General features: G+C 41.0%; 1 protein-coding gene across 2 annotated transcripts in view; it reads right to left on the minus strand.

Moving 5' to 3' along the window:
- LOC124777113 overlaps nucleotides 1–26,144 on the minus strand; it is a 211,293-nt gene that overhangs the window by 153,913 nt on the left and 31,236 nt on the right. For both annotated transcript variants that reach the window (XM_047252399.1, XM_047252400.1), the window contains exon 2: nucleotides 23,801–23,890. In XM_047252399.1, coding sequence (XP_047108355.1) covers nucleotides 23,801–23,890 — 90 coding nt within the window. The remainder of the gene's footprint in view (nucleotides 1–23,800; nucleotides 23,891–26,144) is intronic.

Here is a 26,144-nt window from a genome sequence, read left to right on the forward strand (position 1 = left end):
GCCTTTTTCCAACAGGACAGTGGTCAACCACACATGGTACGTGTGTCTATGAACAGTCTGCACGATGGTGAGGTGCTCCTGTGGCCAGAAAGATCCCCATATCTGTCTCCAGTGAAACATTTATGGGACCAGCTCGGACGTCAATTTCTTCCCAGTACCAGTATTCGGATATGAAGGACCAGTTAACAACAGTTGTGTGCCAGCTTGCCCAGGAGAAGACACAACGGCCTTATTACACCCTTCCCGACCGAATCTGTGCATGCATTCAGGCCAAAGCGGTGCAGTATCATATTGACGAGTGAGCCGATGCTAAGAAGTTCCTTATTAATTCGATTCGATTCTGATATTGGTGAAATAATAGTACTAACCCTCTGTACCCATGAAGTTTCATTTCGTTTCCCCCTCCTCTTCTGGGAGCTTCTTTTTTTGTCAGGCAGTGGAAATAATTTTTTAAATATACAGTCTGTACTTACCTGTTGACAGTACTTCTGCAAAAGGTCGCCATGCAAATTCAAACACATGTCATACCGTAACTCCAGTTTCTGTATCCTTTCGTCAAAGAATGATTCCGCCTTGTGCTTCAGCGAATTGTTAACAGCAAGCTTCAGCTCATCGTCGGTCGTGAAGTGTTTAGTAGCCAGTCTGGGATTCATCTTGAAGAAGAGTAACATCTTGCCACGTCCCAGACTACAAGGAGAATCTTGAAATATTTCTCATCCGAAAAAACGGAGTTTTTCCTTCATTATCTTCGCAGGTTGGGGTCACGCATTGTTGTGAAGGAGAAAAAAATCCTCCGGTAATGATTTTGTTTTTGATTGAACTTCGGAGTTTCATAAATGTCACACAAGAAACCTGTGACGTCAGTGTTCTTACGTATTGCTCTCATGAAATATTTCGTCAAAATTACTTTGCAATCCCAAAAAACTGAGCCATCACTTTCTGTTTGACAGCATCTGATTACATTTTTGGACTTATTGCAAGAATGAGTCTACATACACTGTTCCGAGTGTTCCTTAGTTTCATACTTTACGTTCAGCACCTATGTCTCGTCCTTAGCCCTGATTCTGTTCAGAAATTGCTCCTACTCTACACGGTAGCGCTGAAAGAAATTAAAGATCGAAACCATTTTGCTTTTCGATGTGAGTAATTCTCGTTTTTACTTAAGTTAACAACCAATAGAATTAATGCTCTTTAGTATCATGTGATGTGAAAATCTACTTCGCTTTTTTTGCTCTGCATAAAATTATCATCCTAAAAATCAATAATTGATTCTCTTGCTGAATGGAACGAATACCTTGATATATGTCTCTAAATTTGTGTATGCCGAATTTTAGGAATTTTAACAGTTTTAAGGGATTTTTGACGGGCTGACTTTGAAGTTATGGTGCACCCGCAATGGGAACATACAATCGTATCCAACTCAATTTACCTTTCCGAATGAATACTTACAAGTCAGAGAAAATTATTGGAATTATTAGAATTTTAGTCTGCATAGTGGACTTAGCTTCTTGTTTCCCATGAGATCCAGGCTAATAATAGTGCATGGTGGCATGCAAATCCTGTATAACCTCCTCCCGTAGTATATTCTTTTCTGACTCTTATGGCTGTTGTGTGTTGCCATATTCAGAGCTTATTGCATTCCCGAGAATATCCATATCCTACCATCTTTGAACGAAGATCTCTTGCCAATATCACAGTACTATAATTGTGTGTGTTTTGTAGTTTCTGGGCGATGGTTCTGGAAGGGGAACTAGTGCTGCAAAGTAACGTTTTACCAGTTGGTTGCATGCAAGTACAAGAAGTGATTGACAAAACTAACAAAGGAAAGACAGAAATTGTACACAATGTATAACAAGTGTTACGGTATGATGACATACAAAAACAGTGGGGCAAGAAGTAGGATTAGTTGCAAAAAGGTTAGAGATGCTTGCCACCACAGTTGAGCAACTTTCGCACTGCAGTGATTAGGTCTCTGATCGCACCTGCCAGTCAAGATCAGCTGCAGTGTCTAAGTTCAATTTTTATCGTGGTTTAAGCAAAAGTCAGGACGAAATAAATCTGAGGGGCGGACAAGCGTTATTTGAGCTTCGACGGTTTACGATCCATAAGAAAACTAGTAGTGACATGAATGATGAATTAGCACAGGAAACAAATGTATATGCATTGAGCCAGAGGAATTATGTGAAAGATTGTGTAGAGTCCATGACACACTCTTGTGTGCTAAACTGAGCTGATCTGAGATGAAGACTGACAGAGATGAAGAGCAGGCAACACTTTGTTTCAGTCCAAAAATACACACTTTCCCCTGATCCCACGAATGATCAGCACCCATGTACATGGATAGTTTAATTTGAAGCGGCATTGCACATGTCATGGATTCCACTATTGAAGATGAATTTCGTGTGTGGACATTTGAGGGAAGAGGCAGTCACATGGAGGGTGATTGCTAATTGACGATTAGAAATGGGCATTTCTAATTTCTGATCCAAAACCACTAAGGACCAGGTACAACTGAGTATGTTGGTGATACAGGCTTATAATGATTTAAGAAACAGAAATTCAGTTTTGTTCTTTATCGAAACTATAAAAGAAAATCAGTACCTGGAAGCACCATACGACGTAATGGAGTTGGTGAGAATATTTCTAAGCAAGCTTTCGCACAAACTATGGCAAGAAATCGTCACAGCTGGAAGAAACATTATGTAAGAGCCTTTCAATGTTTTTGACAGGAGTCAGATTATGACTGTGATCGTGATGTGCGAGTACTGGTGCAACAAGCGAGAAATAATCCCCCTTCAGACCATCAATTGGAAGACTCAAGACGCTGGCCACACAATACCAATCATAGCGGAAGTCACTGGTCCTTGAGAAATCGCTACAATGGCAAGTATGACTTGGGTAGGAATGAGAGTGCTGAGTTCTGATCCATCACTAGAAACCACAGAAGTGCAAACCATTTATCGGCGAAATAGTGCCCCAAGTGTGGCGAAGTCAGTAACTTGACAAATTGACCGGAAGTATATAGACTAGATAACAATGTACAGTCTTAGACATAAAAACTGACCGCCGGCCGGCCGCCACAAGGACTAAGTCCGAGTCGTTCACTTAAGGTGGCCAATAAAACTGACCGCCCCTGACAACTCTTTAAGTCCGGCCATCTGCAAATCTGGCAACACTGTAAGATGGGGGAAGTGTTAGGAAGAAGTGTTGTCTACTTCCGAGTTGATATGGACGGAGTGAGCCCGTGGTCTTGCGGTAACCGTCGTGCATTCTAAACTTAGAGTCGCATGTTCGCGTCCAACTGTCTTTTTTTTTACCACATTTCGGTCTAATGCTGAAGATAAGGTGGGTAGATCACGTAACTAATGAGGAGGTATTGAATAGGATTGGGGAGAAGAGAAGTTTGTGGCACAACTTGACTAGAAGAAGGGATCGGTTGGTAGGACATGTTTTGAGGCATCAAGGGATCACAAATTTAGCATTGGAGGGCAGCGTGGAGGGTAAAAATCGTAGAGGGAGACCAAGAGATGAATACACTAAGCAGATTCAGAAGGATGTAGGTTGCAGTAGGTACTGGGAGATGAAGAAGCTTGCACAGGATAGAGTAGCATGGAGAGCTGCATCAAACCAGTCTCAGGACTGAAGAACACAACAACAACAACAATTTCGGTCTAAAGTTATGAGTCTGATTGAACATCGAAGACAATTCGCTTAACATTCTACCCACCCGCAATAACAAGTATTCCAGAAACAATTCCGCAGGACAGCTCGTGGCCGCGTCGCGATCATAACAGCCTACGCTCGAGCGTTTCCTCGCGCTGCAGCGACTACCGGCCACCGGCCAGACGCCACCCGCCGCCTAAAATCCGGCGCCGTCCATGTGAAGGCGGCGCCACGCTGTCAGTGTATGAATCAACTGTCATTTTCGAATTTGAAGTTCTAGTTATCATCTTGCAGTTAAGCATTGGATTTTGCATACTTGGAAAATCATGAACTACAATTAAGCATTGTAAAATTGAGTCGCAAGTGGAAAAAGGTGTAACATCTACAACACAACGTTTACTTTTGGTATAACAGAGGGGTGAATGTAGTGGAGGCAGCTAGAAAGATTCGAACTGTGCGTGGAGCGAGTGCTTTTGGGAAAAATACGCCAGTAAAAGATATTCTTGTTTCAACAAAGATCGTTCTGGCATGAATAATTTTCCACATTAAGGAAGTCTCGACTACTGATATATGTGACAGATTACCATTTTACCATCATGCGACATCTGCATTCAACAGGCAAAGTTCAGAAGTCTGGTGTAGGAGTACTGCATGCTCTAATTCGAAACAACAAAAATCAACAGAGTGACTATTGTTGAACGTCATCAGGTCGCTCATTGAGCGTTCCTATGCAGTACTGTTACTGGTGACGTGTTATGATGCCTTTATCGTTAACTTGTGAGAAGGTTCCTATTTTCTTTGGATTCAAATAGAGTGGACATTTCATCACTGGTTAATGTTCTGATGACTAATGACATGATACCCGTTGCAATTGCTCCATGGCACCTGTGAGTAGAGTCTCACGTTGGTTACTATAAGAACACGCAGGCAGTGATATCCGCTCACTGCAGTCAGAGCCAAGGTGATTTCTTTCTGTTTATGGCGAAGCGTCTGCTGCAATGTCCAAGCTCAGCCAATATCAACAAATCGCGGCGACATTGGGCCCTGCTAATCGCTGCACTTGTCGCGAGCCTCGACAACAAGAGTGCACTGTCTCTGGTAACGATACTATGAAGTTAATACATCTTACTTAACGTAACGTAATATGCAGGTCGTGGATTGGGTAAAAATTCAGTTTGTAACTTCCCATCGCATTAAAATACTTTACAGTCATATTTGATGCAATATCTATTGTTGGTTGTCTCTCTAATGTTAATAGTATTGATTCAGATTGTGCGTGAACACGAAAACACACACACACACACACACACACACACACACACACACACACACACACACAAACAGTCATTGATTCCAGTGAGGGTGACAACTACTGTGTGTTGTTGAACAACACATGCACCAGTCAATACCTCAGTTGGCGTCGAGTGGATGAGATTTTTCAATTACCTTGCATTGCAAGAATTCTAAGGAGGAGACTGAAAGTAAATGGACTTGTATCTAAAGAGCTGCGACAAAGCAAAGCTTGGCCGACTACCAGATAATTGTCCACATGGGTTTTGTGGACGAGTATACTTTTAGTAACCAACCCACCCACGATCATTACGTAAGATTTCTCGAAGGCGTAGGGGCATTGTTTTCATTAAGCCGTCGACAAAGTAGGGTGATGGTTTACTTCCCACCATTCGTTTTCTGTATTCGTCCAAAGGTCGCTTGCATTTGTAGGTCCACATGGCAACGACCTTGTTACCTCTGCCCACATATTCTCTATCTGGTTGATGTTCGGTGATCGTGGAACAAACGGCAACAGCTTTATCCTCTCTTGGCCCTAAAACCAATCTCGCACTGCTCTGCTATGATGGATGGGGCTCTGCTCCTGTAAATAAACTGTTATCCCGTTCGTTCATATATTTATATTTAAATAAAATATTAGTAATAAGCACATTCTATTATTATTTTTCACAGTGTTTAAGAATTCAGGCCCTGTCATAACTAAGTGATCTAGATTCAACCGTCCGATTAATAATGTGGTTTACCCAGCCTATCAAATGATGAGAGTCGTATTCGGATATCCACATTAAGCCTGACTGGCTGAATCCGATTAGAACGATCTGGTATGGAAATGAAATTACAGAAATCGGATAATTTGAACGTCTGTATTGCAACAATGCTGCGCACATAAATTCCTATGATGGAGTAACAGGTAGCAACTGCCCAAGAAAAAGTGAGATATATGTCTACTAGCAGCAATGTAACGTAATTATAACCCATATTTATGTGATGGAAATACTGAGTCGAACAATGCACATCTATTTCAATGGTGGGAAGATGCACCATATCGGATTTGCTGATGACATAATAAAAATATTAATAATAATAATAATAATCCCGTGGGGCCGATAGGGGAAACACTCCCCCATATGGGTGGTACCGAGGAAATCAAATACTTGGGGTGAACCAAATACTAACACAATCCTCAACGACTACTCAATCCGTTGAACTCAAAATCCACGCACGTCTGAGCTCGGCTGAAAATATTTGTTTCCAAAGGCTTCAACACCCTCTGGTCCGGTCCGGCCCTGTAATCACCTAGGCCAAACCAATGAAACACAAGCAAACATGAACTGTGCAAACTGTCGACAGGCGGCAGTTGGAATTTCGGATTCTGGGGAGGCCAGGTTAGCACGGCAGAGAATATTGAAGATCTCTTGTAAATTTCCCTACAAGCAGAAAACATGCATTTGAAAACTACACGCCGCGCGGGATTAGCCGAGCGGTCTCAGTCGCAGCAGTCATGGACTGTTCGGCTGGTCCCGGCGGAGGTTCGAGTCCTCCCTCAGGCATGGGTGTGTGTGTGTGTTTGTCCTTAGGATAATTTAGTGTTTAATCTTACGGACTTATGACCTTAGCAGTTTTTGTCCCATAAGATTTCACACACATAAGACCTTTTTTTTATAACAAAACATCGATACATTGATCCAAATAACGAAAACTAAATAATGTAACATAATAAATCGACCGACAAAAAATTCTCATCATTGCTCTTCAAGAACCACGACTAACTGACGATGAAACCTTGCATTACGGAAACCATTGCATTTTTAAGAGCAAAATGCAACAAAAGGTAGCGAAAGGCGTACCAATCTTGGCCATGGCATCTCTCGAACACAGATCTATTATCAGTTCTGTCGAAGAAATCACACCCATCAACAATCGGCTTATGACTACGCTCATTCAGAGCCCCAGGAAAAAATAAACACTCATCAATGCACATGGCCCCACCAACATCGAAAATAAGAAAAACACCAAAAATGTCGAAAAATTCTGGAACACACTCGAAAATACTATGAGCAAAATTCACCAAGATGACGTGATAATACTAAAGGGAGACTTCAACTCTCTATTTGGGACAGAAAAAACCTGTAGAAAAATCATTGGTACAAATTCAACACATCGAGACGCTTAGACCAACGGCACACGTCTGACTGATATTTACCAACAATTCAACCACAAAAGCATGTCTTCCCAGTTTAGGAAAATACCATTTCTCAGGTAACATGCTTGGCTACCAGGTGCAAGCTGCTGTCGTTCGCCTTTCTAGACTGGCTGAAAGCCAGATTTTTTATTCTTTTGTAGTAGAGCTACAAGCAGGCAGATACAAACCCAATAAGGTAATCGTAAGACAGCGTTCGAGCAAAATTCGTATTGCTACTTTCAGTAACCCTTACTGTCAGAGCGATAACCTTACGGTACTGCCAATTTCATAATGCCACTTTTGTTTTCTGCCGACATATTTTTTGTTGTTGTGAATACATAATTTTATCTATGAAATGCCACATTTTCATAACACTTGCGAATGATACAGGAAATGAAGTAAATACAGACCTTTTCGAAGTCAAAAGTCAGTAATATCCTACTAATTCGTGTTAAAATAGGATCAATCGTCTTACAGACACTTAATGCTTCGCTACAGTTTGGAACCGCGCGACCACTATGGTTGGAGGTTCGAATCCTGCCTCGGGCATGGATATGTGTGATGTCTTTAGGTTAGTTAGGCTTAACTAGTTCTACGTTCTAGGGGACTGATGACCTTAGAAGTTAAGTCCCATAGTGCTCAGAGATCTTTGAATCATTTTTGAACTTAATGTTTTATTAAGATAGACTGCCGTGGTGATATTTCTGTAGTAAGCTGAATTTAATTTGTATTAGTAAAGTGAATATTTTATTTGCATTTTCCATTAGTTTACTAAACGCAACAGTAATCATCAAAGTGAAATTAATCAGCAGCTGAATTTTCTTTCACGATATCTACAACAATCTGACAATGCAACAGTTGTTTACAAATTCTACGCCCGTAGAAACCTACATGTTTTAACGATGTTATTAAACCCTAGTAGTTTTAAGAGTATTTTCGTCTAGAAATGAAGTGCCTTGACAGTTGATCGATCAAGAGCGGGAAAGGTAATATTTTACGAATATATGACAAGAGGGACAAATGCTTGAGAGAGGACTTCCCTATCAATGCAAGTGTCTGAGAGACGACTTTCCTATCAATCTCCGGGATAGTTTTGTTTCTCAAATCAACAGAGTGAGTTATCATGCAGTAGCACAGGTGATGTAGTTTTGTTGCTCGACTTTCTTACACTGCGACCGAAAGGTGTCTCAGTTGTTGACAACAAATTCGAGCTGTGTTGCACACACCCCTTGGGGCAGAATTCGTAGTCCAAAACACACTTATGGAGCTATCAAAACTACACTTTACTCTAATCTACGTCTTTTGGTGGGGCTCAGCCTTTCATTTCTTCTTAGGAAGTTAACGATAAAGGCATCATAACACGTCACTAGTAACAGTACTGCATAGGAACGCTCAATGAGCGACCTGATGACGTTCAACAATAGTCACTCCGTTGATTTTTGTTGTTTCGAATTAGAGCATGCAGTACTCCTACACCAGACTTCTGATCTTTGCCTGTTGAATGCAAATGTCGCATGATAGTAAAATGGTAATCTGTCACACATATCAGTAGTCGAGACTTCCTTAATGTGGAAAATCATTCATGCCAGAACGATCTTTGTTGAAACAAGAATATCTTTTACTGGCGTATTTTCCCCAAAAGCACTCGCTCCACGCACAGTTCGAATCTTTCTAGCTGCCTCCACTACATTCACCCCTTTGTTATACCAAAAGTACACGTTGTGTTGCAGATGTTACACCTTTTTCCACTTGCGACTCAATTTTACAATGCTTAACTGTAGTTCATGATTTTCCAAGTATGCAAAATCCAATGCTTAACTGCAAGATGATAACTAGAACTTCAAATTCGAAAATGACAGTTGATTCATACACTGACAGCGTGGCGCCGCCTTCACATGGACGGCGCCGGATTTTAGGCGGCGGGTGGCGTCTGGCCGGTGGCCGGTAGCCGCTGCAGCGCGAGGAAACGCTCGAGCGTAAGCTGTCATGATCGCGACGCAGCCACGAGCTGTTCTGCGGAATTGTTTCTGGAATATTTGTTACTGCGGGTGGGTAGAATGTTAAGCGAATTGTCTTCTGTTCAATCAGACTCATAACTTTAGACCGAAATGTGGTAAAAAAAAAAAAAGACAGTTGGACGCGAACATGCGACTCTAAGTTTAGAATGCACGATGGTTACCACAAAACCACGGGCTCACTCCGTCCATATCAACTCGGAAGTAGACAACACTTCTTCCTAACATTTCCCCCATCTTACAGTGTTGCCAGATTGTGCAGATGGCCGGACTTAAGAGTTGTCAGGGGCGGTCAGTTTTATTGGCCACCTTAAGTGAACGACTCGGACTTAGTCTCTGTGGCGGCCGGCCGGCGGTCAGGTTTTATGTTTAAAACTGTACATACGAAAATGCGACCTCTGCCGTTATTTTGAAATTTGAAGAGATAAGGACGTTTCTATTGAAGAAGAAGATGACGTGGAGATTTCTGGAAACCCAGTACTTAGGATTATGATTGCTAATGAGGAAATACATTATGTCATCGACACAGGAACCCAGATCTCTGTGGTGACAGTGTTTTTGAGACTTGTCTACACGAAAAAGTGTGGTCTAAATTACCATTGCACAAGACAGACGTTAGATGTGCACTGACATGGAATATAGTAGAAGCAAAATGTCAGGCTAGCATCGATTTTTTTTCCAGTGACATGCAATGTGGGCAAATTTCGTCTCTCACCAAACCAGCACCAAATGATCATAAATTTTGACGAGAAGTTCGTCTAGCAGTTGTTAAGGGTAACACGATCAAGCTATGTATCTTGTACTGGGTGCAAAAAGACACTCTGAAAAAGACTGTTCAGTGTGATTTGTTATTGCATACTGAACAGAGTATCTGATATAGGGTGCAAACAGTAGTACGATAAATGATGAAATAGGCCATATAGAATCAATTGAAGCAAGTAATCCACTTCTTAACATTTTAGTGTCACATAAGCATGTATTCTCTGACACTCCAAATAACATGAGAAACTTTGTGTACCACTTCAAGGTCGAGTAACATCAGAATTTCTTTGCGTGGCTATATACCATCCGATTAATACATAAAGAGAGGACTGAGGAATTTATATTGACTGTGGATGCACAGGGAACGATCGAAACATTGACTAACTCATACAGAAATATATTGTGTGTGCCAAAGAAAGATTGGTCACTACACTTGATACTTAACGCGTGACAAGTCAGTACAATTGTAGAACCAGAGATGAGCCATCCTGAAATGCTAGGAGACCTGCTACAGCGCTTCCACGAGGTAAAGATACTCGCCTCAGTGGACTTTGGTGCAAGTTATTTGCAGGCGGAACTACAGCTGGAGTGCTAGCAATGTAAGCATTCCACTCTTATGCCCATTGTTAGAATTTTAAGAAGTTACCGTTCAGGCTGAATGTGTCATCAGCTGCGTTTATTAGGGCTTTGTACTTGGTAATTCCAGAAGTACCGAGGAAAAAAGTGATGTTGTATGTAGGCAATGTCTTGATTGCAGAGGAAGTTTTCTGAGAGCATAACGAACCTCTAAACTGTCTACTGCAGACGTTCAGACATCATGGAGTGATAATGAATCTAACAATATCAGAGTTTTGGCGCTCAGAGGTTAATTTCGTTGGATAAGTGGTCGTCTTCATAAGGAATTTGTCCTGATTTGGAGTAGCGCCAGACTGTGTGGAATACGAAAGGCAAAACGACAAGTATGTGCCTTTCTTGGCCTAGACTCGGTGTCTAGATGTCAACTGCTTCCCGCCGGCCGGGGTGGCCGAGCGGTTCTAGGCGCTACAGTCTGGAACCACGCGACCGCTACGGTCGCAGGTTCGAATCCTGCCTCGGACATGGATGTGTGTGATGTCCTTAGATTAGTTAGGTTTAAGTAGTTCTAAGTTCTAGGGGCTGATGACTTCAGAAGTTAAGTCCCATAGTGCTCAGAGCCATTTGAACCAGTTCCACAGCTTCCCAATACACCTGTGGGACTTAGAGAATTTGGTGCAACAGATCTCTTCAGCCCCCTTTCGCCCCCCTTCTGAGGACAAGGTTATGTATCCAGCACATACTGATGACAGCGGAATTAATATTGAAGTATTTGACCTTTGGACCTTTATGCAGAGTTACTGCAAAGGCGGTATGAAAAGCATTTGTAGAGTGTGAGGCTTGAGTTTCTTATGGCGTACACAGTGCTCAAATAACTTACAGGAAATCAGATGGGTGACATCATTGACAACCGTTGATATTTAGATAGGTGCACACCCTCTCATTTTGAGGCAAAACAGCAGCAAGTAAGTGCAATGCAAATGAATTTAAAAAATCAGTTTTCGGAGGAGAAACTCCGGAACGGTAGAACACACACACACACACACACACACACACACACACACACACACACACACACACACACACACACACAGTAGACACCAGCACCATCACACAACCAATGATGGGCGACATCAGAAGTTATCAATAGCGAAAATTAGTTACCAGTGGGTGAGGTAGCAGAAACTATGTCCATCTGTTTTCTTACAAGGGAACAAGCAGGATTCCATGCAAAATTTAAGCAAGAACCTTCATCTCTCTTTATAAGGCCACTTCTGAATTTAAAGTTCTTCCTTAACAACCTTATCCCAATCGCTGAGAGTGCATGCCAGAATCTGCTTGGCATATTATTCCGTAGGATGACTGGTGCCAAGACAATGTACTCAAACAGCAGATTTGCTAAACTGTTGTAAGTGTGTGTGTGATTCTTATGCTCAGTACAGTGGCCCTGCACAGCCCTTACATTCAACCAACGTATGGCATATGCCACAGTTGCAAGGAATACAGTAGACACTCACATTACACAAACCAAGATCATCCTTTACAGAGCCTAAAAGGACCCTAGTCTTAGATGGTGGTCTAAAAATTCTTTTTACTTCATTTTTCCGCAAATACGAGCATCTTGTAGGAAATGGCCACTTCATAAGGTAAAAAGACCGTTAGAGTGTGTGCCACAGGATGATGTGATATGGCATCACAGTCTAACAGCCTTTCTATCATCACTCACCTGGAGCAAGGTTGGTCGTTAGAGCAATACACATCTGATCCACCTTTCACTATAACCATTCTGATGAACGGTGACCTCAAGATGGCCAACTCAGCTGACAAACTCTCAGGATGCAAGATGACGTTGATCGGGTGAACTAAGGTACCAAGTATCCTTTAACGCTGAGCTGGCTGGCGACAACTACAAGAGCAGCTAATATGAACACACAGATGGAGCTATGATTGGAAGCGCATTGTCACATATTATTGTAAATTTGTTTATACTATACTTCGAGGACATGGAGTGGCAGCTCTGTAACATGGATGGCTTTTTTTTTTAGATGTGTAGGCAATACTTTTGTTGTTTTGCCTCATGAGAGTGACAGTTTGAACGACTTTTTAGGACACCCAAATTCAATCCACCTGAATATTTGTTTCATAATGGAGATGGAATATGTTAGTTGCCTTTCCTTCCTTGATGTGTTCGTCAGGAAGAAACCTGACAGCATCCTGGAAGATGCTGTTTATAGGAAGCCTGATCACACTGACTTGTATATACGGAGTGATACTTGTCACCATCTGGCTCAGCATGAATGGGTACTTCATACCTTGGTTCATAATGCCCACGTCATCTTGGACCTTGAGAGTCTGTCAGCTGAGTTTGCCCATCTTGTGCTCACCTTTCATCAGAATGGTTATAGAGAAAGACAGATCAGATGTGCATTGCACTGTCGACCAACCATGCCCCAGGTGAATGATGATAAAACCAAGGTGGATCACAGTCAAATGGCCTTTTTACCGTATGCAGGGAGTGTTTCTGACAGGATTGGTCGTTTTTTGCAGAAATATGTGAAAAGTAATTTTGGACCCCATCCAAGACTCGGGTCCTTTTAGGCCCTGTAAGTTATGATCTTGGTTTGTTTAATGTGGTGTCTACTGTATTCCTTGCAGTTGTGGCCTGTCATATATCGGTCAGACTCTCAGGACTGACGACGACTAGTGTACTGAGCAAAAGCATCACACACACAACAGTTTAGCAAATCCGATATTGCAGAACATTATCTTGGCACCAGGCATCATATATCTTGGCACCAGGCATCCTATGGAATATGACAACACGGAGATTCTGGCATGCACTTCCAGTTATTGGGAATGTGTTATAAACGAAGCACTTGGAATTAAATTAGAAGTTATCTTACAAATAAAGATGGAGCTTCTTGCTTAAATTCTGTGTGGTATCCTGTTCTGCCCCTCTGAAGAAAAACAGATGAACGGAGTTAATGCTACCACATTCATTTATCATTAGTTTTCACTATCGATAACTTTTGACGTCAGTCATCTATGATTGTGTGACAGCACTGTGTGTGTGTGTGTGTGTGTGTGTGTGTGTGTGTGTGTGTGTGTGTGTGTGTGTGTGTGTGTTTTGTGTGGTGGGGATACTGGTTGTCAACGATGTCTCCTGGCTACAAAGTTATTTATATATTTGTCGAGTGCTTTCTAAGATAAGTTGAAAAGTATGCAAGGTCACATCAGATAATGGACCTCAGTTCTGATCACGAAGATGGATACAAAACAAGATTGCAACAATTAATGCATCTTGATACCACTCCTCATCAAATCTAGCAGTAAACATAATGAAGAAACTTGTAAGATGCTGATAAGGTCAATGAATTAGTTAGCTAGGCAAGCTGAAATTATTCGCTTGGTAATTGAACATATACAGTGAGCATCACAGAGCTAGAAGAAACGTCAGAAAGGCTGGTTTCGTGTCATACACATGGAAGAAGGTAACAAGATCTTGGTTAAGGCACATTACTTATGTAGAAAAATTTTTTTAACATATGCAGTGGACGATTTCAGGTCCATAGAATTAGACACAAAATGTGGCTGAGGTAGGGACGCTTCGCACGAAAAAATCTTGTAGCATACATTGTGTGGCCGATCTTAAGAAGTACTGAGGGTCAATTGATGTGTGAGAGTCTGGAGAATAACTGTCTGGGGTATCTGAAACATCTACAGTCAGTTTGAGTTATTTTATCTCTGTTGTTTATTGTTCAGTAGTTGCTATTTTTTATCCTAGAAAATAACAGAAAATGATATGATTATTTGTTGTCTTGATATCTGATACATGTTGTGAAAAGTGGAATGTTCTACATTTTTCATTCTGTGAGATAGACTGATTGAGTTGTGAAAAGGAAGTTTTGCTGAAGTCTCGAGAGGGATTCGTGAAATGGAAATATCAGTCATGGATGGAAAGCAAGTTTTTATTGTCGGGTGTGAAGCGCCTGTTGTTATAGAACAGCTGTACTATTTGAGCAACAGAGGTAAGTGCCTGCCATTGTAGAAGCAGAGGTAATTGCCTGCTAGAGTAGAAGAGTGGAGGTGCATGCCTGTAAGAGCAGATGTAAGTTGTAGGACTGGAACAATTAGAAACTTGTAGCTGGTGTTCATGCTTTTTCAGAGATGCTTAGATTAAGTGACCACTAATGAGAATATAATTTGAAGGTTCCCTAAACATGTTAGATGAGAGATTTGTGTGCACTGAATTGTAGTGAGAGATTGAAGGATGTGAACCAATCCAGATCATAAGAGAGGTTACCAAGATCAAAAGACGGAGTGTACGTTAATGGAGAAGCATATTTCAAATGAGTGAGGCGTGTCAACGCCTGCAGCAATATTTGTGATGTCCATTGTGGGCAAAGCTTTGTATGTTGTTACGTCAGAATGGACATAGATATGAAAATCGTGTTACATTATCATTTCTATGTTATGAATGATCAAGTATGTAGTTCCTGTGAGCAGATCATATTTTGGGAAAGTATCAGACACAATAGACTAATGGAAAAGAAGAAATTTATGGTGTGGATATAATGTTTTTCATTTGAATGTAATTTTGTATGTACTGAGTAGCCCAGTTTTTGGATTTTTTGGCTATTGTGATTTGTCCTGTGTCAAACAGTGTTGGACAGTTATGAACTTATTTGTACATTCAGATAATCGAAAGAAGGTATAGTAGTTAGCAGTGGGCAAATAGTACTTTGTGCATCAGGCAGTGAAATATATGGTAATGCCATGACTGAGTAATTATAAGGAAAGAACGACCCCCTACTGTCGGCGGTCATGCTAACGGCATAGTAAAATTCTCCCATAGTTTTGTTGTTGTTGCATTCTTGTACATGGGCTGAATGCAAGTTGCATCATGGTGATGGTTTTTATAAATTTTGTTAACCTTTCCTTATCCTACATGGGGCTCACCAACCTAAATATCAATATTTTTTCATGTACAAATAGTTATTAAGAATATCACTGAAATGTCTGTCTAAGAAAGTAATTTTTTGTAGCAGGAAGATAACAGTGTATATTACACTGCAGAAAAATGGATAAGATAAGAGTATGCCTCTAGTATATAGACTAAGAAACCTGTTGTGTGCTATGAAGAATTTTACACTACAGTGGAGAAAAACACCTAGGCCAGCTAAGACTCTCGTGGCCTACCGTCGCCAGGTGGAACAACACACAACCATTCATACCTAGTGACAAGGGAGACTCTCCACTGGACCCATTTTCAATCTCTTGGCGCCACGAGGGCAGCATTACCTGCTGTCAACTGTCCTCACACTACCTGCCATCAGCTGCCCTCAGTGGTCATTGCAGACGACGCTCTAGCTTGCCTCAAGGGGATACCTGCTGCTTTGGCGACTGCCAGCTTTCTGTTCATGGTGCCGCAGGAGCGCTTCACAATAAGCGCCGCCCAACAGACCCGCTCATGGCGTCACACACTGGCCGAGCGACCGTCCACCATCGCTGTCTGTGGCTCGCGTGCAAGCTCTTAGTGGAAGCAGTACCCGAGGAACTTGTAAGCTGTGGTTTGTTGTGAGGAAGCACCATCTAAAAAGCCCATTTGCTGTCAGTGGGAGAAGCCCACTATGGACTCGAGACATATTTTACCTTGGTGTGGTATGCATTTGTGCACGTGTTATGAAAGGATTACTAATGAGCTTTCTCATGAACACTGGTTAAATATCTTTCGCCTTCAGTAACAAAGATAGAAACTTTATCAATTAAAAACGAAGAGAACGTATCAGTGAGATTAACGTCGGTAGACTGATATCAGTCAGCTCCTAGACAAATCACGAACCTTTGAACTGCAGGTGTCATGAACGCAATACTCCAGAGAGTATGATTTGTGTGGTATCTCAAAGGACATTTCTTCGTAATGAAGATAATCCAGTGGAAATTACAAAAAAAACTCTTAATTATCTATGTATGGGAGTGATGAGTAAGATTATGTGGCTGCCATATCTACAGTGAGTTTACTTTCTTTCAATGACTGCCATCCCAGTTTTGGCGTAAGAAGAGTTGTCAACCATAATAAAAATTTTATCGTCTCCCCTCTGTTTATTAATGTGATGTTCGTGTGAACAGTTTGATGGTATAAAAACAAGTGAAAGAATGCGGTGTGTCTCACATTATTGTGCAAAATGCATTCTTACGAAAATCTTCAAGTAGATCAAAAATGGTTCAAATGGCTCTGAGCATTATGGGACTTAACATCTGAGGTCATCAGTCCCCTAGAACTTAGAACTACTTAAATCTAACTAATCTAAGGACATCTCACACATCCATGCCCGAGGCAGGACTCGAACCTGCGACCGTGGCGGTCGCGTGGTTCCAGACTGAAGCGCCTAGAACCGCTCGCTCACAACGGCCGGGTCTTCAGGTAGATCAAAGTGTTTTACGTTTTGTGCGATACCAGCCATATGAGGACGCTGTTTCTATGTATTTTCAATTAACACTGTGGTCTTGTGATCCACATTGGCAATTTCATCCAGAGGTTTTCGTAAACTTGTATTATTCAAAAATAAGGATGGAGTACAATTTATCATGCCATTATATATGTTTCTACTGCGACACATGCTAATGAGATATAGACACACAGACATTAACGTGTCATTTACTACCTAGCCTCTTGACTATAATCAATTACTTATTGCAATAAGAGGTTCGTTGAGCCTGAGGTAAATTTCGTAAAATTTGTTAATCTTTGTTTGAAGTAATTATGAAATTGCATATTGATATCTGTTTGCAGATCATGTATAGCCCAGGTGAATACAAGAATGATTTTCTAGCGTTTTCCTTTTAACGAAAATGACTCGTGTATAATTTATGTAAAATATTAATCAATTCATTTTGTTCTATAAAGTTTAAATAATTCATGTTTATCCACTAATGAGTGCTTGAAATAATCTATAATGAACACAGGGGTTGAAATTTCCCTCTGTGTCACCGTTACTATTTCATCATAAATAAAAAAATGAAAAATATATATGCTAGTTCCTGCTGTCGTATTGTGATAGCTATTCCAGCATAATTTTTCTCTCTAGGATTGGTGTGTCAGTTGTCATGTATTTGTCTTTGTAATTCGTAGCTACTCTGAATTAGACTAGCAGACTGGTCTCCTATTTTTTCTCATTGTATTTCTGTACTAGAAGAAGGACTGCGTAGGGACTCATTTTTATCGATTCTTATTTTTGTTTTTCGCATCAGCAACCTGTTTTACTCTTTTCCGATAAGCCACTCCAAGAAAAGCCTCTTCAGTGTGTGGGTGTGCGGGTAGTTGGATGTGCTGGTTTACCAGTAGTGACCAGGCAAGTTATTCTTACTTCTTTTTGTATAGTCTTCGGAACTTTCTGTTGAATCTTGTTCAAATATTGCTTGTGTCCCGATTTGCCCGAAGACAACAGGCATCCTACCCTTTTTTTTTTGTAATGTTTGCACTTGCAAAAGCGTGCCAGTGCGAAAAGTCATGGATATTTGCTAGCGAACTCTGTTAAAAATTTTCTTCGGTTAACGGAAGTGAGTCCAGAACAAAGACGCCGTGCCTCTATTTAGCGTCCTCCCGACTGGGTAAATGCATGGCGCCCTGCTGACACTTTCTGCAGTTGGTCCGCCACCGTTCATTTTGTAACGATGCTCCGGACAATGGCGACTAACGTGGGAAACTAGAGGATTTAAAGATGACATTGTACTTGATGCTGGCATAGCGAGCGGATTGTGCACTCCGCGGAACACTAGGTCCAAGTTTCAGTTTGATCAGATTCGTTAAACATTTCGTTTTTCGATGTAGGTAATTCTCGCTTTTTCTTAAATTAACAACCAAGAGAAGTAAAGCTTGTTGGTATCGTGTGAAGTGAATATTTATTTCTTAGATTCATCAAATTATCATCCTAAAATTCAGTAACTGCTCTTCTTTCCGACTGGAATCAGTACGTGGTTGTATATATCCATATTTACGTGTGCCGTATTTCCCGACCAGAATGAATACTCACAAGTCAGAGAAAATAATGATAGCTTGGATTTTATTGGAATTATTGGAGCTTTAGTCAGTATGATGGACTTAGGTTCTTGTGCGATTTGAGATCCAACTTTAATGATAGCGCATGTTGGTATGCAAATCTTGGCAACCTCATCGGAGAGTTGTGTGTTGCAGTGTTCAGAGGTTACTGCAGTGTCAAGAGTATTCATTTCCTGTCAGGGACAAAGATCCTTTCCTGATATGAAACGTAAAGAATGTTGAAGGGAAATTCATACCCATCTTAAGGAACCATGTTAATAAGATTGTTCCTGGTAGACCAAGTTTGAGTCATGACAGAATATATGTGTAGCTAATAAATTTTTGTTTAATGGACTATAATTCACTCTTCATTCTCCTCCCCCCATGTGCACTACACCGTTTTCCTACATCCCCCGTGAAAGCTCTAATGTAAAGAGGCTTGCCTGAGAAACGAATGTTTAATAAAACCCATTCCCTGGATCGTCGCTCTGAGGTGTCAGTATTAATTTGCGTTGCACTTTTCAAATAATTCATAGGTGAAATATAAGTAAATCTTCATGTAGACTTCAGATGACGTTGCAGACGGTACCACTGGGATAAACCAAAGCTTCCCCTATTTCTAATAAGAATCAGGTTAGCTTCCAAAAGTCCGTGACACATGGCAAAAAGTGTGATCCGAAAACTAAGATATAAAATCTGAATAAGAACCAGAAACTGAAGCAGAAGGGTCTAAAACAAGATACAGGTACCCTTTTAAGTTACCTCAGCAAAACTACAAAGCACGCAGCCAGTTCTAAGAAGGTAGTACCCCCCCTTCGTAAATATTCGAAGAACGTCGTCATTTATCGCCAAGAGCTGCTGATAAAATCTCTTTGCGGAACAAACAGTTTCGGACCATGGACCATCAACAGCATTTACAACATCATACTAAGCGATATAAAATCCATGAATTTGTCACTGTTGTCACGTAGTAATATAATTTATATCATAAAACGTGCCAAACAGTTCACTCATTCACGTTTTATCAATAATCAGCAATAACTCTATGATGCGAGGCATTCTACAAACTCCGATCGTAGCGTTATTAATATAGAATGAACGAGTGAACTGTTTGACACATTTTATGACTGAAGATTTAATTTCTATTACGAGGTGAAAACAGTGACAAATTTATCGATTTTATTGTGTGACGCCATTGATTTTATATCACCTAGAACGGTGTTGTAAGGACTTTCATGAACCTGTACATGATCCGTAGACCAAAACTGGTTGTTAAATAGAGGAATTTTATCAGCAGCTCTTAGCGGTAAATCGTAACTTCGTTCAAGCCGCCACTGTTTGGACAGCTGTTTGAGACCACCTTACCCGACGATTTGATGATAATGCCCAAGAAACTTCTTGAACACAAATGGAATTTTCTAAATACATGTGCAAATTCATTCCCCTGTGATCTGTTATTCAACTACAAACATTTTATTTCTCAATTGCGTTGCTTGTTCTCGATGCAAACAACAAATTCATGCTCATTTATGAAGGAGCTTACGAGAAAACGCGATAGTTGAATTACCAACAAGGAACATTTCAGAACTTCAGACACGGGTCTCCCTTCTTGTAAAATGTGTCACTTTTCCTGAGTGCAAATCTGATAAAATTATTTTTGTCATAGCTTAGAGTGTCAAGTTGAAAGGTATTTTTAATAATGACATTACTTTTAACTGCAGTAAAACAGATCAAACTGCTTTTGCCATCGTTTGAAAATAATGTGCTAGCTTCATTCATGCATTTTGTAACATCCGCTTAGGATCAGTATCCCGGTAGGACAGTATGCAGCAGAATAATTGTTTCCGACTGTTCAAAACTTCGGGATAACCATACTAAAAACTGACAGCAGGTGCTGCAACGCAACGGCCACAACTACATACTGTGCTCTATCAACCACTTCTCGGTTGTGAGTCTCACGACAAATAAGCAAACTCTCCATAGGAAGTGTTGCGCGATCCTCGGCGTGTTGCGAATCATCACGTACTGTTAATGTAAGTAGTACTCTTCAGAAGCACGGCAATTAATTTGTACTTGATAACTGTAGACTACTTTAATCAAAATGTGACACTCTCGGAACATCTGCTTTGATTGAAGTTATAAATTAAAATGAACTAAACTGTTAATTTAGGGGGAAAATCTCAGTTTAAATGATCTTCAGAAAGAAACACGTTGTATTGTTTACACTGAATAACTTTGTGTTACTCCTCATTCGAATTATCATGTGTTTTATTTTCCGTTTACTTCGATCATCGTATCTGTAAATTCTTAGTGAATAAAAAGACAGTAGTAGTGGAGAGTTGTGTACCTTGGAGCAGTTTTCAGATTTTCACCTCTAGCTCTGTGTCTTATTCGACTTTTAAATAATGACATTCATTTGCTGCAATCTGTTTGTGAAATTACAAAAATTATTCTGGAAAATTAAGGTTTTTTCCAAATGCAAGAAAATGCTCCGATCTATATGCACCGAGGAGCAAATATTCTATCGAAATTTAAAAGCATTGAACAGAGAAAAGCTGACCAATACCGTATCTAGTCAACCGTTTCATTTTGCTCTACTACCAATAATCAGTAAGTGAAATAAAATTAAGAACAAACACTATCAAAAATTTGTTAAAAGGTAAATACACTTTGAAACTGAAGCTGCTTGTAACTAACACAAGTTCCCGCTTTCAAAGCACGTAAAATTGTTAATCCATTAACGAAATTCAATAAATTTGTAAATACCTCATGTTCCATGGTAAAAGACCCCCTGTTTCAAAGTGCAACGTAGTGTACGACCGACGCAGTATGGTTTAATCGTTCACGCGTTATGTAACCAGTTTTAAAAATATATAGAATTTCACTTGTCACAGAACTGCGTAGGTATAGATTTAATAGTATACTGCAGATAGCTCTAGTATGCTATGAAACACTTACACATGTAAAAGTTGAAATATTTACAAATTCTCGTGTTTAGCAACCACAAAAGCTGGAGAAAATTTTGGAACAGCTTATGGTGGTCTCTGGTGTACCACCTCTTCATGCGTTTGTAAAATCAGTCACTAGGCTGAAATACTGATCAAAATAAATCATTTGTTTCTAGGTACCCTATCCTCTAGGCACAAAAGTCTCTGAATGAAAACAATGTGTTTACATTACTATTTGAATATTTTTCTATAGTATGAATCATAAATTTGACGTCTGCTATTTCCTCTTAGTAGCCATCGTTATGAACTAAAAGTCTATTAATTAACAATATACGTCGTGTGGCTCCCAGCATATTGGTAGCCACTCGATTTGACGTCATTGCAGCAGAACGCGTCAATTTCGCTGTTTCTTGGTCAGTTTGTGTCACCAGACCGCGTGTGCGCTATTCCCAGAGTGAAAAGTTTAAGATGGTCACCAGGAATCTGAACCTAGTTTCGCGTCATCAGCCATCGATGATATCAGATTAGTGAAGCACACAGTGTTATCTATGCAGTTCTTGCCTGTTTACATCATTCGAATAATCACACTCAACATGACAAGATTCCTCCATCGTGTATTGCATGCTACTGGAAATAAAATAGCTTGCACATATACAGCTCACTACGAGTAGAAAGCCAAAACTCCATTAGTGAGTCAGCTTGTTACCCTACTGGTAAATAACACACAGCCTTTTTTCGCTGGTAGTGTTGTGTGACCATTACTGCTTGTTTTCTTGAATCTCATGAGACATGACACTTTGTGGCATAAATAATGGAAAGTAATCGAGTTTCCAGGACATGTGCTCTCTGGATCCACACTAAGGGCCGAGTATGCAGGAACATTTCTCTCTTAGTTGAACCACACAAGAGGCGCAAAGATTCGTGTTTGACTACTGTAACTGTCATGCAGCCTGTCGACAGAATTTCCGCTACTCGCTCGGTCTGCGCGATCTGATAGGAGCATCCAGCATGGCCGTTTGCCACCTTTTGCGTGAGTCACTGCATACAGGTTTTCGAGCGTAGTTTCAGTACACGTGACTAGTCAACAGTTCTAACATCTTTCGCCAGCAGCCGCTGTTGTATAATGTTAGGTAATTTCTTCTTTGTACATCTAACAATGGGCACAGGAGTGGCACCACATCGTCTCTTCAGACGTGTCTCAGTTTTGCGTGCTGCGTCACGACGAATGTATCCGTGTGTGGAGGTACCGAGGAGAACGAACGTTTCCAGACTGCATTTGTCATCGTCATGCTCGAACAGCCCCCAAGCGTGATGGTATGTGGCGCCATTGTGTAAACAACACGATTACCTGTAGTTAACATAGCTGGTAGCGGCAGATGCTACATTTATTACGTATTAAGGCCTGTGACTTTGCCCTATCTTCGAGGACTCCTTGGTGTTGTCAACAAGATACGCAAGACTGTATGTTGCCTTTGCCGTCTCGACCTTCCTCGATGTCGACCTTCCTCGGTAGGGAGGATGTTCGACTGTTGCGCTTGCTATCACGATAGCTAGGCCTCTCACGCCATGAAAACACCTTGTCATGGGGTGACAGAGACAAGAGGGCATCACTCGCCAGCCACTACCGTTGATGAACTCTGCCGAAGCAGCATGTAATGATGTACTATATCTGTCATCAAACTTCAGTTCGACTTGTTTCCTAGTGAGAGGAGTACGTGAATAAAGCCGTAAAGTGTCCCTCGAAGACTCGATAGTTCGGCAACATCCTCCGTGCCACGCACCCACCTTTGTTGAGGACATTAAAAATTTTCTGACAGAGACTTCGACATCCGTTCAGCTGAATTGTACCTCGCGACTGCTCTAGCACCTGAGGGTAGGCAACTGCACCTAAGGTTGTTAAGAGTGGCAAAGATTGTCAAATACATAGTGCTGTTGCTCATCGCACTGCGAACTGTTGGAATGTGTGGGAATCAACGTCCAAAAGGAAGGCGCGGTTTCATTTACGCCCCTTACGCCATCTCTAGAGGGTTTTTCATGTCGCCTCTGAGCGGCGGTGTGTCTGAAAAGCTTTTCTCTGCCACCCGTAAGCGTGTCGCGGTTCTGACGTCTATTGCAGAGTCATAAAAAGAAGTTGCGAAATATGAGTAAGAGGGGATGTGATGGCCTTGGTATCGTGCGAAACGTCCATGACAGCTTTGGGCAGAATTGTGGTGAAATTTGGTGCCAGTGTGACATCAGGAACCCAGCTTACATCCCACATGAGCTGTGGTACCCTGAAACCTCATCTGCGGTCTCGGCGGCGCTTCAGACAGCAAGCCAGGGTACGTACCTTCTCCAACGAGCTGCATCTTGTGCCTCCGCGAACAGCAGCTTGCCGACTGCTGGACCTCATTTAGAGTTTGTAGGCAGAGTGCGGACCCTGAAAGAGAAAGGTGCAATTTCGGTTAATGACTCCCATGATCCACGTGGAGACTGATCATGTAACCTCAGAAGATTTTGGTGAAATTGAACAATAAAACAGGGAAAGAGCTTTATTGAAAAACTGATCATCAGGAATAACTAGCATTGAATGCGATCTTGGGTATTAAGTTTTTTCAAAAGAAGTTTAATTAAATTCATAATCCTTGCCCGCACCTTAACAGTGCTTCCCACTTTTGCAGATGTATAGGCTTCTTTGGCTATCGGGTTACTCAAAGACGAATAGAAGAAAGAGTAACCGCGATTTGACTGTGTATTACTGTATTTATGTTCTGTACAACCCAGATTTCGACTTTTATACCATTATCAAGTACAATGCTAAAAACTGGAACATGCAAATAGTAATACACACAGTAAGGAAATGAAAATTCTTAAGCTCCATTGTACCTGCTACACATCTAGGAAAGTCCCTGCTCCAAGTAAACTTCCTTGTAGTATTTAGATCTGCATCTATTGTTAATAAGATATGGCGTTCATGCACATGGATGCAGTATGCTTTGCTGAACCCAAGTTATTTTCTTTAGATGTGTTTACTTACTAAGGAGCAATTACCCCACGCCATATAATTAATAACGCTTTATTAAATTCCTGTAAGCGTATTATGGGTGCTATATATTTTCTCTTTCTTGTATTTTATTTCGCATTCACACTTGGATGCTGCAGTGTGGCTGCAGTCCCATGTTATACCTTCCCCTCCTCCCCCCCCCCCCCCCCCCCAGCTATCCATCACCACTGTGCCCTCCCCCCTTTCCTACCCTCCTTTTTCTTCACCTGCCCCATTTGTATGTCTTCTTAAACTTCATTCTGCATGTGTGCCAGTTCTCCAACCGCTCCACGAGTTCTCATCGCCCCCCCCCTTCCATCATGACTACAGTGTGTAACAATAATCCAATCCACTGGATTACTCTCCTACCTCCTACCCCCATTTCTTCAATTCTTTGTACATTGTAATATCCATTGTAGTTTCTTCCTGCACCCGCCTGAGCTTTCAATTCCTTGTTATTCGCTCTGACCGTCGTTATTTCTTGACCCCCCCCCCACATCTTAAATCTTCTCCCCCCCTCCCCCCAATCATTCTGATCTACCCATTTTTAACACTCAATCAAATATTCATTTATGTTTCTTATACTGTTTCTCTCCTCGAAACACCCCACTCCTACACCCCCCTCTACCCTTCCCCCCTACATGTACCTACTTCCAACACTAGATTTCCTACTTATCCATTCCACTAACTGTCCTCTATAGCATGGGCGCCTCTCCCTCTCCAATCACCTCCACCAACTCTTGCCCTTTCAGTCACACCCTATACCTTCTTCCTTTTCTTAATCTTATACGACCTTCACATAATAAATAATATCTACTCGCATTTCTTTTCCCCTCATTTCCACCCCCCACTTTCCCGCCCCCCTCCTCAGCTTTTTTCATTCATATTATTATATTTACTACTTGTTTGCATTATTACTGGCGTTTACTGTATCATTAACTGCAATTCATTTGCTTCTGTACTTTATTTCATCTGTTGCTTACCGCCTTCGGTTTCTTCATGCTACGTATGTATCTGATGTTACACATAAATACAAAGATAATTATTCACAATGATGCCTCCAAAGATAACCACACGCGGTCAGATGACTCCTAACACGTATAAACTTATATCTGTGATACATTTATGTTTACTATGTCCTTCAGAGTCTACATCCTTTTACAGTTACATCTTAAAAGACCTGTGTTAATCTTGTTTAGGTGCTTTGGACTACCATAACAGATATGACATGTTAATGGTCTAGGAAGTAAGGGAATATCTCGTAATTTTACTTCAGTATGCATCTAATATATTTTTTAAATTTTCAATTGTTTGCTATGTGTTTTACTATTTGCATGTTCTAGATTTTAGCACTGTACTTGAGGTACATGGTAATGGCATAATCTAGATACTAGAGAAGATAAATATACACTCCTGGAAATTGAAATAAGAACACCGTGAATTCATTGTCCCAGGAAGGGGAAACTTTATTGACACATTCCTGGGGTCAGATACATCACATGATCACACTGACAGAACCACAGGCACATAGACACAGGCAACAGAGCATGCACAATGTCGGCACTAGTACAGTGTATATCCACCTTTCGCAGCAATGCAGGCTGCTATTCTCCCATGGAGACGATCGTAGAGATGCTGGATGTAGTCCTGT

This window comes from Schistocerca piceifrons, chromosome 2, assembly GCF_021461385.2.
Source record: "Schistocerca piceifrons isolate TAMUIC-IGC-003096 chromosome 2, iqSchPice1.1, whole genome shotgun sequence".
NCBI lineage: Eukaryota > Metazoa > Arthropoda > Insecta > Orthoptera > Acrididae > Schistocerca > Schistocerca piceifrons.